We start from the raw sequence: 15,042 nt of genomic DNA, 5'->3' as shown, positions 1-15,042 counted from the left end.
CTTCACTAACATTCTTCTAAGAAAATATTTTTTATCATTCTTTTAGCAAATTACTTATAACAAGCAATATAAATTAGTAGGGTCTGATATGGAGACAGGTTTAAGAGGTGGTTGAGAAAACTGGAAATGATGGTGGTGGGAAGGTGCAAAGGTGGTGGGATTAGTGTTGGGATATTGAATGTCTGTAACAAATCATCATGAATAACTCTGTAAACCAGTGTTTATATAATATGTTAGGGAAACTTTTTTAAAAAAAATAAAGAGCTACTGAAGAGTTAAGAGTGCTAAAAGATGTTTGAGGATTACACCTTAAACTTACAACCTTCATTTTACATAAAAGCCAGGACACTTATATCTAAACAAAGCCAAGTTTCTGTTATACCATGGCTCATAACATTTTTATTTCACCACAGAGGAACAAGAATTTCTCAACCTTTCTACTTGATTCTCATTTGACAATTATATGATGACAATTTATCAGGATACAGACAATCAACAACTCAAATTTCTTCCATGGAAACTAAGCAAGAATACTCCTGTTCCTGAAACTGAAGCATTTATAAGATATACACCCAATAAATGAAAGAGATGAAAGGTGGGGCTGGAGAGAAGGTAGGTACAGCAGGTAAGGTGCTTGCCTTGCAGGCCATGTTTGATCCCCATCATCCCATATGGTCGCCTGAGCATCAACAGGAGTGATATCTGAATGCAGAGCTAGGAGTAACTCCTGACCATCTCCAGGTGTGGCCCCCAAACAAAACAAAACAAAAGCAAAAACAAAAAAAGAGATGAGAAAGTTCTCAGCAAGTTCTTTTAAAGCACAACCTATATTCAAGGAGTACTAGCATTTCCTTACTTGCTGCTTTTTTTATTTTCTTACGAATGAGATAAACTTCTTCTTTCTTTGCTTTTTTTCAATGTACTCTCCTAAAACTGTAAAAGGTATAAAGGATGACTGTCCTGTCGAATATTAGAGTACTATGTCCAACAGAAATAAAATGAAAACCAAAATCAGAACCACTTATATAATTTAAAATTTCTTAGTAAATATAGTGACAAAAATAAAAAGAAACCAGTGGAATTTATTTATCCTTTTTACTTAAAATGATCAACTCAACAGATAATCAACATTAAAAAAATGATGTGGGTTTTTTTTTTTTTGGTGTAATATCTTAAAAGCCCGTTATGGATTGTGGCTTAACAGCACTTAAGATACTTAACAGCACATCTCAATCATCTCAAACTATCAATGTTGAATAGTCATTTGTTTCTGTGGCTACTATATGGACAGTTGCAGTTTTCAGAACTACTCACAATGAAACATAAAGGTAAAGGAATTGTACTCTATGGATTTGACGAAAGTGAAGATAAAGAGAAATCTGAACCAATCATGTTGTTTCTGTCATAAAACTTATGGAATGGTATTGAAAGGAAAAGACAACAGAAGGATTAAGGCATTTGTTCTCCATGCAGCTGACTTGGTTTAATCCCCAGCAACACATAGTTCCCTAGACATCAGTAGTAGTAATCCCCAAGTGCTACCAGAAGTAGCCCGAAACTTTTACCCTTCCTCCCAAAACTATGACATTATCATAGAATACAACACTATTTGCTTATTTCTACAAAGTGTACTAAACAGAAGTGCCTATATCCTTTAAGGTAAAGGTAAAGGCCCTCCCGTTGATCGTCGATTTGCTCGAGCGGGCCCAGTAACGTCTCCATTGGAGACTTTGTTGTTACTGTGTCTGGCATATCGAATACTCTTGGTAGCTTGCCGGGCTCTCCGATATCCTTTAAAATCACTGAAATTAAGAATCTGTGAAATTGCAAATTGAACACGATTTTAACTGGGGTTTTACCTGAATGACAAATAGTAAGACAAAATGATAAAGAAAGTTGACCAGGGATGAAGACAAGAAACATTCACTTTTACTAGACGATGGCCAATAATATTTTTTAAATTAACTCAGAAAAATTCATATTTTTTAAAATTTTAAATCAAAAGGAATGTAATGTACTAAAATCACTATTTATCTGATGTGTACTAAGTAGAGAAACCTTTATTTTGAAATATCCAGATAACTGTCCATGTGTATCTCTTTATTTATAAAATAGGGATGATTAATAGAATTCCTCTGTTCATAGCATTTATTCTAGACAGCTATGATTAAACAGCATTTTGTTTCCTTATTACTATAACTGTTGGATTATAGTTCCAAGCATTTTAGGCTTAACTTTGGGTTGCTCTTTCTCCTCCAAAAGGGAGCTTAGGTGAATTAAATTACATCAACTACAGTGCTCCTAGAGGCACACCCAATTCCATCAAAGCACTCCCAATGCTGCGTATTTATCTTTAACCTCTCCATTGTGCTCTTCTTCCCCTATATGTTAGTCACAAAGATCTCCAAATCAGACATGGTAACTTGAAAATCAAACCTTCTGATGGCTCTGAATTTTGTATATGCAAATACAACATTAAGTATTCTTAGAAAACTTTGAACTTAATCAAGGTAATTCTCATGGAAGTAAAAGAACCAAGAAAACACAGTATTGTTGTTTAATCTGTATATTCTGTATGTTTGACCTCTAGAGGTCAATATAATAATGTTCTCCTTTATCATGAACTAAAACAGAAAAAAATTTTGTTTGATGTAAAAACCTCAACACTCTTAATGGCTTTCAAAAACTGCTGGGAGACATTAATTCGGTCCTCCCCTCTCTCAGCCTGTCCAACTCAGATCTAAACCTGTGCCTCACCCTTGAGAAGGCCTCTGCCCTCAATGGCCCAAGGCAGTTAATGCCTGAATCTCAGGAGTTGGAATTTTTCTAGACAGGCTCCAGAAATCCCATCTTTCTCAGTTTACTCCTGAAGAAAAAAGTATGGCTTTTGTTAGTTACTAAAAAACAAAAAGCACCCAATTCTCCTATTTGTGTTAAAATTGACTAAGAATGTAGAAGGAAACCTCCTCATAGGAGGAAAAGGCAATGCTTATGTTTCAACAGATGGAAGCCCCACCAAGAAAGCCCTGTTATGCCTCCTCAGGAGTCAAAATCATCTGCCTGATTTGGCCCTTAGACTGCAAGAGACTTCATAATCCTCCATCTCCATCTCCATCTCCATCTCCAGCCCTGAGAATCAGCCAAAAGAATCTCGACTGAAAGTCACAAGGAAATCAGAGTAGAAGCCAGCATCAGAGGAGCTGCAGAAAAAGTCTCTAGTCACTTTAACAAATCATAGATCACATTAACAACATTCCTTATAGCCCAATTTTACAGGTTGTTGACTGATGCCAGGACCCCACGTTTGGACTAAAGATTCCTCCTTCCTTTACCCCTTCCTTGGAATTCACAGATGCCTCAGTTCTGAAACGAGGAAGAAAGATCTTGAAATTAATCTCTCTCGATCACGTTCATATCGGAACTTCCCCATCTCTCTCTCCAACCCCAGGCATGGAGTCCTACCAAGCTGCTGCTGCTCACTGCCTCTTATCACTTCCAAAAAGTGTTTTTTCTCATACATAGTTAGGTCACATGTATGGCTGTCAGTGAACCTGACCAGAGAATAGAAACATTTCCCCACTGAAGGACTTGTGACAGAGGTCATGTATGACATGTCTGCTCTGGTGCTCCATATGATTCATCGGGATCCCAGCAATTGCAATTATAGTTCCTGGGACTCACTGCTGTCACCACTACTGCTACTGTTGCAGCAACAGCTCTTCAAACCTCGATCCTGACATGGTGTCAAAATGCGGCATAAAGATCCTCACCACTCTGAACAGTGCAGACCATAGTCAATCATGACACTGAACATGACTCACCCCTTTTCAACAAGTACTGCTCTGATCCAGGGGCACAGTGAGACTGCTGAAGAACAAATGACACTGTTTTGTGACTGGAAGAGTTAAAAGATCATGCTGAGGGCACGACAAGTCAAGCCTATTTCAATGTTTGCGTTTTACAAAGAGAAAAGGGGAGATACTGAGCTGCAATTCCAAGCATTTAAACACAATCCTGTGTGTTTATCTTCACCCTCTCCATTGTGCTCTTCTTCCTGTTAGTCACAAATATCCCCAAATGGACATGGTAACTTGTAAAGTCAAATCATCTGATGGCTCTGGGATTTGCATGTGTAAGTGAAATACTGCTTTTCTCTTTCCTTTATGTCCTTTGCATATTTTCATTCTAGAGCAATGTGCTTTTGTATAGACAAAGGAAGACAGTTAATGCTATGCCTTTGTAACTGACTCTGAAATATTTACTCCTGGACATCAGTCACATTTATTTGACTAGCCTCAGTTGCCTGAGCACAGTCATGGAACAAACTCTGACATGACCCAAAAATAAGTAACTGAAAAAGGACCCTGTTGGGGTCAGAAAAACTAATCTGGCCTAGGACTGTAGTCTGGATATATAGCGAGGTGCCCCCTGGAGTCCAAAGAGGCCATTTTAACTTAGTCTAGTGTATATGTGTAAAGTCTACATCTCTTACTATGTTCATACAAAATGACTAGAGATATTATTAAGAAATAATTTAATATGATTGTTTAAATGGATTACCAGTAAAGGAGAAAGCAGTATGATCGTATATGACATTTTGTCCGTGGGAGGACCCTAGAAGGATCTAGAGCACTGGAGCCTCTATGAGAAACTCTGTCCTTGGATGGATCTCCTAGAAGAATTTCCCCCACAAGAGGGACTTTATATCTGTTTATGTTAATGTTTAATCACAATTATATGTAAATGTTTAATCATGATTATATGTAATTGCATTCCCCCCAAACCTTCATAATTTCTCTATAATCAACAATTTATTATGAAGTTCGTGGATGTTTAGACCAGAGTTCAAACTCTGTATCAAGAATCAAGGGATATAAATTAAAAAGAGTGGAAGAGAAAGAAATAAAGGAAGAAATGCTGTGATATACATGCTATAAAAATAAAGCAATAAAATAAGAAAGAGATGGTGTGTTGGGGTTATCAATCTGTTATAACTGATCTCTGTTCAGCACTGTTCCATTTCCCAATGTATACAAATACAACCTTGTGAAAATTTCTTATCATTTCAAGATTTTTGTAAAGTTGGAAAAGGACTTTAGTTTGCTAGATTCCTTTTCACCTCATGACAAAAAAATGATTTATTGAAAAATGTAATATGCTATGAAGTCCTTTATTTTTGCCTTGGAAATATAACACTGAATTTTGCACCTTCACTCAAGTAGTAGTAGTAAAGAGGATATTATTTTAAATATAGATTGTATTAAATATGACTAAAAACAATAACATCGATTAGATAACACTAAAATAGAAAACAACTTTTAAAATACACTATTAGGAAGCAAATTAGTTTTAATTACAAACAATACAACCATAAGATATGGTTGGTTCTATTGTTTTAAGTGTTGAAGCAAATAAGGCTTCAACAGAGAAACTAACATAAATGAATTTCTACATTGTCTACGTCCAAAGAAAAAAATTATTGTAAATGAAATTAGCAAGTACATTTTTATTAGGACTTACCAAGTTCTGCTAAATTGCCAAATGCAACAAGACACATTTCTGTAAGAGATGTATTTTGACAGTGGATGCCCAGTAATTTCACTAAGGTAGGAATAACACCCATATTGATAAGCTGAGCTTGAAGGGAATCTGTAAAAAATAAAATAGTGTTTATGTACAAAATGAACATTATCAAGGTAGAAAATACTGTGATTCCAGCTAGTACAAATTCATTATTATGTCAATAATAATAAAGGCAGAAAATGTTCATATAACTTGTGAAAATTTTAAGAAACTAGTCTAGAAAAGTTGAGCACTGAATATTTTCAAAGATTCAGAAACAAAAATAATTTAAGCATTATGTCAAATCATTACATTTTAAAACACACCTTTACAAAAGTTCTAAAGATAAATAAGTAAATACTACCACTGGTTTTTAAGTGAAAACCACAGAAAGTAACATTTGCATTATAGAAGTTACAGACCATATGAGAAGCATAAGTGGGCAAAAGCAAGTTTAATGAGGACCAAAAGAAAAAAAGACAAAAATCTGAATCTTCGTAAAACACCTTGTTCATAATACAGAAGTATGCACTATATAAATTAATTTTTATTATTTACAGCGTAGAATTCTTTCATGACACTAGATTATTAACAAGGGAAATATGTCATTTAAAATATTTTTTTCCCCATAACTTAGAGGCCAGCCGGGTATCCTAGAGGAAAGGGCAGTTCAGATAGAGAAGGGAGCACCAAATAAAGGGTGTTTGGAGGATCCTCCCAGGAGGGGAGATGCATGTCGAAAGTAGACTATGGACTGAACATGTTTGCCACTCAATGCCTCTTTTGCAGACCACAACACCCAAAAGGAAAGAGAGAACACAGGGGATTGCCCTGCCACAGAGACAGGGGGGATGGGGGAATGGGGGTGGGAGGGATATTATCCATGGTGGTGGAAAATGGGCACTGGTGGAGGGATGGGTATCTGATCATTGTATAATTGAAACCAAAGCACAAAAAATTGTAAATTTACAACTGTAAAAAAATATAAAATAAAATAAAGGGGAAAAAATTTTTTTTTGAAATTTAGTGACCTTAGCAAATAAAGAAAATTTAACTTGAGAAATTTGTCAGTCAAAATGGCTTTGTCATCATTGTTTCCCCTGACATTCTAAGAAACTAATCACTTTCAAATACTTAGCATGCCTTAGATTTCCACAATGGTTTAATGACTAATAAAGTACCTATAGTAACATTAAAGAAAAACCAAAATGAAAATCAAAAGTGATGCCTTTTGAATGACCTAAGAACATAGATATACACATGCCTATGCAAAACTATTAGTGCTATTAACTAATATGAACATATACAAATATTCTCATTTTCTTTTTAATTTAAAAATTATGTACCATTCTGAAGCTAATAAACTTTCTCCAAATCCTTTATCTGTCATGGGCCTGAAGATAAAAGTCTGCATCATAAAACATATTTCTCTTAGCATGCATCACTGATAGGATTTCCCCACTTTACCACTTATCACTTTCTCTCAGGTTGCAGTTCTTAACCTGCAGACAAGGAGGTGGTTAGGAGGTTATCAGAAAAGAACACAGGGTAAGGTTGAGTCTTTTCACATACCCACTGATGACTTTTGGAGTTTGTGTTAACTTTTTCTGGTTGTACAGTGAAGAATAAGGAGAGATACCCAGCAAAACCTTTTTAGCTCTGAAAACTAATGGTTAATTATGGATAACTAGCTGCTTCAGATTTGGAGGCTCATCTATACTGTAAAGAAAACTATTACCTACACAAGAATAGAAAGCAAGACTGAGAAAAATGGAAGTTTATATTTAGAGTTCACATAATTTTATACAATTTCAGATTTTGTAATGGAATTTTCAAGTCTATTCAGAGAGGATTAAAATAGAGATATTTTTCTGCATCATTTGTTTGTATCCCTTGATGTTTTCCTTTCTGATACAATTCAATTAAAAGTTTATAACACTTACAGACACAACAGATTATAGGGCAGTCTGTACCAAAAGGGATGACTGACACCCACTCCCCAGAAACAGTATTAGCCATGGGCAAAGTTGGAGGCAATGTTTCCTTTATCTGCTTCAAGGGGGGTAAGCTGCTGAGTAATTTTCTTGAAACAGGACAGTAGATCAAGTAAGTTTGGGAATCTCTGTTCCATAGTATAAAAGTATAGCCATATGCTACATTAGTTAAGTACATGTACATTGGTTACTAATATTTATAATGCTTACACACTAAGAAGCCTTCCAAGTTAGAAATTATTTTGATTACTTACCAGTAGAAAAAGGTCCTATCACTGGATCTCTCTGCAGTTCTTTGTTCTTTAGCAGTATTTGAATTTTTTAAAATTTATTCACTGTGTCTATATCTTCAAATACTACAGATATGTTGATTCATTAAATTTCAGGTATGTAAGTGTGAGCACTAGCGCATGCACTGGATATGAGTCCACTCTATGTCTGCATATGTGTAAGTATCACACACTCCCCAGCAACACTGTTGGTATAAATTACAAAAATCCAACAGCTCAGGGACACAAAAGAATGTCACTTAGAAGATATTCTTCAGGTTCTCCTAACTTAGCAGCTCTACCATTTCTTGAACCTCTTTACACTATTAGAAATTTTTTTAGTTCCAGAGAAAGAGGAATAGAAAGTTAAGAAATGTTGCAGAGTTTAATATAATCTTTCACATACAAATTGAAACAATAACATTTGATATTATGGCAAATCAGGAATAAAAGTGGCATAAACCAATGGCATGGTATGAATTGCCATATTTCATGAAAATCATGTTCTATGAAAGTGTTTTAAAGCTAACCAGAAGCCAAATTAATTATAGACTAACATGTAACACATATATCACAAAAAGTAAAAAGAAAAATATACAATCATCTCATTAGACTCCATTTTGAAGTTGTGTACTATTAATCTTATATGTACTTCTATGAGGTAACTAAAATGAAAATTAAACTTGAAATAACTTGGAAGTCTATTTATGTCAATTACAGACAAATAATTCTCCTTAGAAAATAATCAGAGAGGGGCTGGAATGATAGCACAGCGGGTAGGGCATTTGCCTTGCACGCGGCCGACCTAGGTTCAATTCCAAGCATCCCATATGGTCTCCTGAGCACTGTCAGGAGTGATTCCTGAGTGCAAAGCTAGGAGTAATCTCTGAGCATCACCAAGTGTGACCCAAAAAGCAAATAAATAAATAAATAAATAAAAGAAAATAACCAGAGAAAGTAAAAGAAAACAAAATAAACCTAATCAGGTTGACACTAATTTTGTGCTCAGGGACCACTTCCAGATAAGTCGGTGCATGATTTATCCAACTGTGGTCCCAAAATCTTTCAGAGCATCATAGTAAGAACTATTTTTTTGTTAAAAAAACCTCCGATATTTGGGAAAAATTGCTAAGACTTTGGAATAAATCCATACGATGGCATCAAATTGTATTAGAAGTACATCATTATTAATTATATGTAATCAATATAAATAGTGCATAATAATTCATATTGTACACGAAAAATAATATTTTCAATAATTAAAGAATTGAAAAGTTATTGAAAATTCTAGTTAAATTTATTTTAAAGATTAGCACTGTAGCACTGTAGTACTGTCCTCCCATTGTTCATCGATTTGCTCAAGTGGGCCCAGTAACGTCTCCATTGTGAGACTTGTTGTTACAGTGTTTGGCACATCGAATACGCCACAGGTAGCTTGCCAGGCTTTGCCCTGCAGGCAAGATACTCTTGGTAGCTTGCCGCGTTCTCCAAGAGGGGTAGAAGAATCTAACCCAGGTCAGCTGACCCAGCCGTGTGCAAGGCAAACGCCCTACCTGCTGTGTTAAAGACAATAAATAAGATCTCATTTTAGGGTCACCAGACAAAGAATACTTTCATGTTAAAATTTTAAAAGATTTATTGCCATCTTAAAATGCCATAGCAATTGAAAAAAAATGACAATTATAAGGTCTAAAATGTAATAGATAAAAGCTAAATAAATGGTATAAACAAATGACATTTGAGATCTTATTAAACTTTAAATATCTAAGAGTCCTGAGAACAACAGTTTAAGAACCACTGCTAAGATTATAAAATTTTTATTAAATAAAATTTTTTAAAAAATGGAGAAAAGGTTCTGAGATTCAATTAAATATTTGGCGGGTGTACAATAGAGAAATGAAAATTAAAATCATGGTAAGAATCCCAGAATTTATTTTCATTTTTTGGTGTTGGGAAAACACCTGGCAATGTTCATGGGTTACTTCTGCCTCAGTGATGCTCGTGGCTTACTCCCGGCTCAGGGATCACTCTTGCAGGTACTTGGGTGCTGGGGATCAATATGCATGCAAGACAAGTGCCTTATTCATGATGCTATCTCTCCAGCTCAGATTCCCAGATTTGTTTTACTCAGATATTTAGGAGAATTTATATCAATAAAAATTCCTAACATCTCATATTGGTCTTATTTTGTTTTACCAGAAACTCTACTTAAGTCTATGAGAATATTCCACGAGTGGATCTATTTACTTATTTTAGGGACAAACTTTGTATGTTACTAGTATGTTACAAGATTTTTTAAGGAGGTTGCAGTTGGGAGAGGGCTGTCCTAGGAGTAGTAGAGAAGGCTCCTATTTGTATGGAAAAATTAGTAATAATTTTTATTGTTGAAAGCAAAAAATTAAATAAAAATGTTTTCATTTTTTTCTTACTGTCCTAACTAAAGTTTGTGAATGAACTTCAAAGAAGAGTAAGTGGCACCAATGCTACCATGAATGATGTCAGGAGTATGATGTTAAAATCAGAGATAAATAAGATGAAATATTTAGAATCAGAAAAATTTATATTCTCTAGAAACAACTGAAAGAGTCAGTAAAACAAGGCAAGACTGAGACTTTTTGCTTTTTTCAATGAGTATTTCAAGGGAATATTTACCAGTGTTCAACAAACACAATTCACAAAAACGAAGTCCAGAACCATACGTTGTACTTATGTGTGAATGACAGGTCTTTAGACAGCACAGTGTCATGACTTTAAAAACATTATCTCACACAGATCACAGACATATACTGACCAAAATACAGAACTACAAAATTACACACTCTAAAGATGACACAGTCCCTGTATGATCTATGTGGGGGAGAGGAGGAAGGCACCGGGGGTGTGCAATACATACACAAAGAGAGAGAAGGCAATCAACGCATGCGCTGGTGTGAACACTTACCTACCTACATTTGAATTTCATGGTTCCAAGTTCTTCAGGTCACACTCATGGAAACTCCAAAGAATGGAGATCTGGAGAGAAGATCTCAAGTTGAAGAACCTTTTCCCCCTGAGTTTTAAGTTTAATGTTTAAAACATTGGAATAGAATATAGATGCAGAAAGTAAGACAAGAATTCCAGAAACTCTGGTGAAACTATCCTGATCATTTACTAAAATGAGTAGAATTCTTTTAATTATAACACATCTCATTCCTAAGAAAAGACCCTCATAAACAAAGGCCTTTATAAACAATAAAATTATTGGTATTAGTACTTAATAATGAACTGTTATATAAATTCAAAGTCCAAAGTCCAAATATAGTACTTACATAAGGCATGTATACTATTCTTACTCTGAAAATGTAACCTTCCTACTTACAAGTTTACATAAAACCTCCATCTACAGTAAAATGAATTATAGTTGAAAAAAATCAATCAAATATAAATCTTGATGAAAAGTTTTAATATAGGCCAGATAAAAATTATTCAGCTATTATATATAGAAGAAAATTGCCTTTGACTCTGTATTTCCAAAAAGATATGGAAGTTAAAAATTAGAATGATGTAACTGAAGGTATAGTTGAAAAGAAAACTTGACTTTAAATAGTACCAAGAGGATGACTCATGGTTAAAAATATTATACATATGAGCTGGTACAGCCTTATTTTAAGTTATGTATTATCTAACATCGTTTCAGTGTTTGTTGATACTTTTATGAAAAGTGAAAAACTATTTTATGAAAAGTGAAAAACTACTTTTTTTCCTTTTGGGTCACACCTGGCGATACACAGAGGTTACTCCTAGCTTTGGACTCAGGAATTACCCCTAGAGGTGCTCAGGGGACCATATGGGATGCTGGGAATTGAACCTGGGTCGGCTGCGTGCAAGGCAAATGCCCTACCCGCTGTGCTATTGCTCCAACCCCTGAAAAACTATTTTTAGGGGATTGGGGGTGGGGGGATACTGAATGGTGTTACTCCTGGTGATGACTGGGAAACTGTACAGGGAGATAAGAGTCAAACCAATGTTTGTCATGCATGCATGACAGCAACTTAATCCCTGGGTCCAGACAGGTGGAGAATCTTTATTTTAAATCTAGTGTTGAAGACATTAAACTAAAAATAATGTGTTTAAAATTATCTTAAAATCCCTTTGATATAAAACATGTACTATGTTTTTTGTATCTATTAACTTTAAAGCTTCAGATTATATATTTAAATGACATAGAAACTTCAAAAAATACAGAATCGAGATTCATTAATAAGAATATTGGAGATTTAAATCAATACATATACTCACAACTATATTACCTTCTAAAAGTTAACCACAGGGGGTATCGTGCCGCCAGCAGGTAAACCTGTGTCTGCAGCACAAGAGCATCAGCAGCGTGATGGTGCCTTCAGGCTTCCTGATATCCCCAAATTGCTGTGGTGCCTATGGACTGACCCCAAAAACTTGGGACCAAGTTTACCAAGAAATTAAATGGGCAAAAATTAGGTATGTGGGAGTCATACCCGAAAACCATCTCTGGCTCAGCTATACAAGCTCATTTATTGGCCTTATTTCAGAGACCCATAGATGAATCTTGAAAGTGATCAAAAGCCACAGTTAATCTCAGACCCGCATATGGCTGAACAGACTGGGGTAAACTAGAGGGGGGTGGCTTGGCCTGGTGGCCTGCCGAACCAGAGTGCCCAGCAGCCGCTTGCTACCACAATCTAAAATTGCTGCCATATTCGGCCGGACTCCACTATCTCAGGACGGACCTCACCAAGATAAAATCTGCAGAAAATTCTGGTATGCAAGTTTTGTGACAAATCAATGTGAACAGGGTTTGGATGGGCTATCTATCCCCACTTCCCGATACACATGGAAGCACTGGCAGTCACGAGCCAACTCCAGCACCACCCTGTAAGCTCTACTGCTGGCCTTGTTTCAGACCCCTAAATAAATCTCAAAAGAGATCTAAAGCTGCAGAAAAACTCAGACCTGAACATGGCTGGACAGACCGGGGTAAATTGGAGGGAGGTGGGTTGGCCTGTGCCCACCCAAGTAGAGTCCTGAGTAGCCACTTCCTTCACAATCCAAATTTGCCACCATACCCCAGCCTGACTCTACTGTTTCAGGATGGACCTCACCAAGATCTAATCTGCTGAAAATTTTGTAATGTGGATCTTAGCACCCCAACAGCCCTGACCCAGAGACACAGCAGCAAGTCCCAGAAGGCACCACAGTGCCAGAGATCTCTCTGGGCCCCACACTGGGCCAATTTTACAGGGGCACCCCAAATGGAGCAGGTGCAGTCTCCCTGCCTACTTCAAATGGAACCCTGGTGACCAAGAGCTTCCATAAGCAAGACCCAGGTATGCGGGTTCCAGGTTTGAATCTCCAGGCCGCACAGTGGCAGAACACCCGGGCTGTTCCTCCACAGGTCTCCGCCCACCCAGTAGACCTGTCACACCCACAATTTGCCTCTGGCTGCCATCTTGGCTAACCAACAGCCCTGGCCCAAAGACTCCCAACTGAATCACAAAATGGATTAGTGCCATACAGAGATGTCTCTGGAACCCAACTATTTTTTTTTTGTAATATAGGAGTATTGGCTATTTATTCAGTCATTGATTAGGCTGACTGAATTGGGCATGAACTTCACCTTACTTTGTTTTTCCTTTTTTTATAAATTTATTTATTGAATCACCATGAGAGCAGTTACAAAGCTTTCGGGTTTAAGGGTCATACAATGAAACACTGTCCCTTCACCAGTGCCCATTTTACACTACTAAAACCCCCAATATACTCCCCCCATCCCACACCTTCCCCTTACCTGTGGGGCAGATGATTTCCACATTACTCTCTCTCTACTTTGATTACATTAAATATTTTGACACCAGACCTATTATTTGGGATTTTACCCCAACACTTAGATCTGCCGAAAAGGTAACAGTAGACAATCTGTTTTCTATTGCTGGTTAAAAATAACAGATGATGTTGTGCGGCCGCAGTAGTGGCCACGTGATTTTTGAATTTCAAAATTTTAACAATTAAATCTGCCAAAAACTGTTGGGTTCTGAGATTTGTTCCTCAGTCTCTTGGATCATGGCTGTTAAGCAGCTTGATCAGGAACCAGAGAGGCCGTTCGTGGGTGGTGAGTTGGGATCTTGTTGGGGTGGGGAGGAAAGGGCCACTCCACCCCCATCCCCGCGAGGCCCTGCATGTTTCATCACTGCGGGCCCAATCCTGACCAATGACCTCTGGAGGATGGTGGCCACAGAGCCACCACGGGGGAGCAGATGGAAGGACAGCACCCTTTGCACCCTTTCCCCCCTGGGGTGGCTCAGCGCCGGTAAATTACTGCAGGGACAGGACGCAGTTTTGGCAAAATCCTCTGGGTTCCAAGATTTGTTTGAGTCTCTGCAATCATGGCTGTTAAATAGCTTGATCAGGAGCCAGAGAGGCCGTTTGTGGGTGGCGACTCGGGGGTCTCATTGGGGTGGGAAGGAAAGGGCCAGATCCAACCCCATCCTGTGAGGCCCTGTGTGTCTCATCACTGCCCAACCATTTACAATCTAGAAACTTACATTTATAATCATTGCCGTGTGAGCTCCATGATATTCAAAACGAGCAATAGAAAATAAATTATCTAGCATCTGACCCTGGCAGGTAGGTGTGAATGGTGGTGGTAAATTTCGAGCAAAACATAATGCCCCAAATAAGAGAGAGTGTATTGGGGAAATTGTCTGCCATAGAGGCAGGGTGAGGACTGGGATGTGGGTGGTGGAAAATGTGCACTGGTGGAGGGGTGGATATTCCATCATTGTATGGCTGAGTCTCAAACATGAAAGCTTTGTAACTGTATCTCATAGTGATACAATTAAAAAAAAAAAGCAACATGGAGTTTATGCCCAAATCAGCTTAATCAATGGCTGAACAAATAGCAGTACTCTTACATTATTAAAAAATAAAAATAAAAGAGTAAAAGTTAACTACAAAAACAGATAGGATTTTGAGTAATTTTCTGGGTTCTGAGAATAAAAGTCTCTGAAGAGTCAAAATTTCTCTTCTGTAAAATGTGCAACTATAAATGCCCCAAATCACCAAGTTAGTGTAATGTAAAACAGCAACCTAAAATATAAACACAAATAAAAAATGGTAAGAGAAGGAGCAAGGCATAGATCAAGGCCAGGGAAGCAGTGGACTAAAAATTTTCCCACGGCTATATGATGAATCCTCACAAAACC

The 15,042-nt window shown here is 37.0% G+C and overlaps 1 protein-coding gene across 3 annotated transcripts in view; it reads right to left on the bottom strand.

Moving 5' to 3' along the window:
* Positions 1-15,042, bottom strand: part of RAP1GDS1 (Rap1 GTPase-GDP dissociation stimulator 1) — a 247,978-nt gene that overhangs the window by 60,521 nt on the left and 172,415 nt on the right. For all 3 annotated transcript variants that reach the window (XM_056132662.1, XM_056132663.1, XM_056132664.1), the window contains one exon: positions 5,521-5,649. In XM_056132662.1, the coding sequence (XP_055988637.1) occupies positions 5,521-5,649 (129 nt within the window). The remainder of the gene's footprint in view (positions 1-5,520; positions 5,650-15,042) is intronic.

This window comes from Sorex fumeus, unplaced genomic scaffold (genome assembly GCF_029834395.1).
Source record: "Sorex fumeus unplaced genomic scaffold, SorFum_2.1 ptg000095l, whole genome shotgun sequence".
Taxonomy (NCBI): domain Eukaryota; kingdom Metazoa; phylum Chordata; class Mammalia; order Eulipotyphla; family Soricidae; genus Sorex; species Sorex fumeus.
The sequence above is the reverse complement of the archived record's forward strand: the minus strand, read 5'-3'. Positions and strand labels throughout refer to the sequence as shown.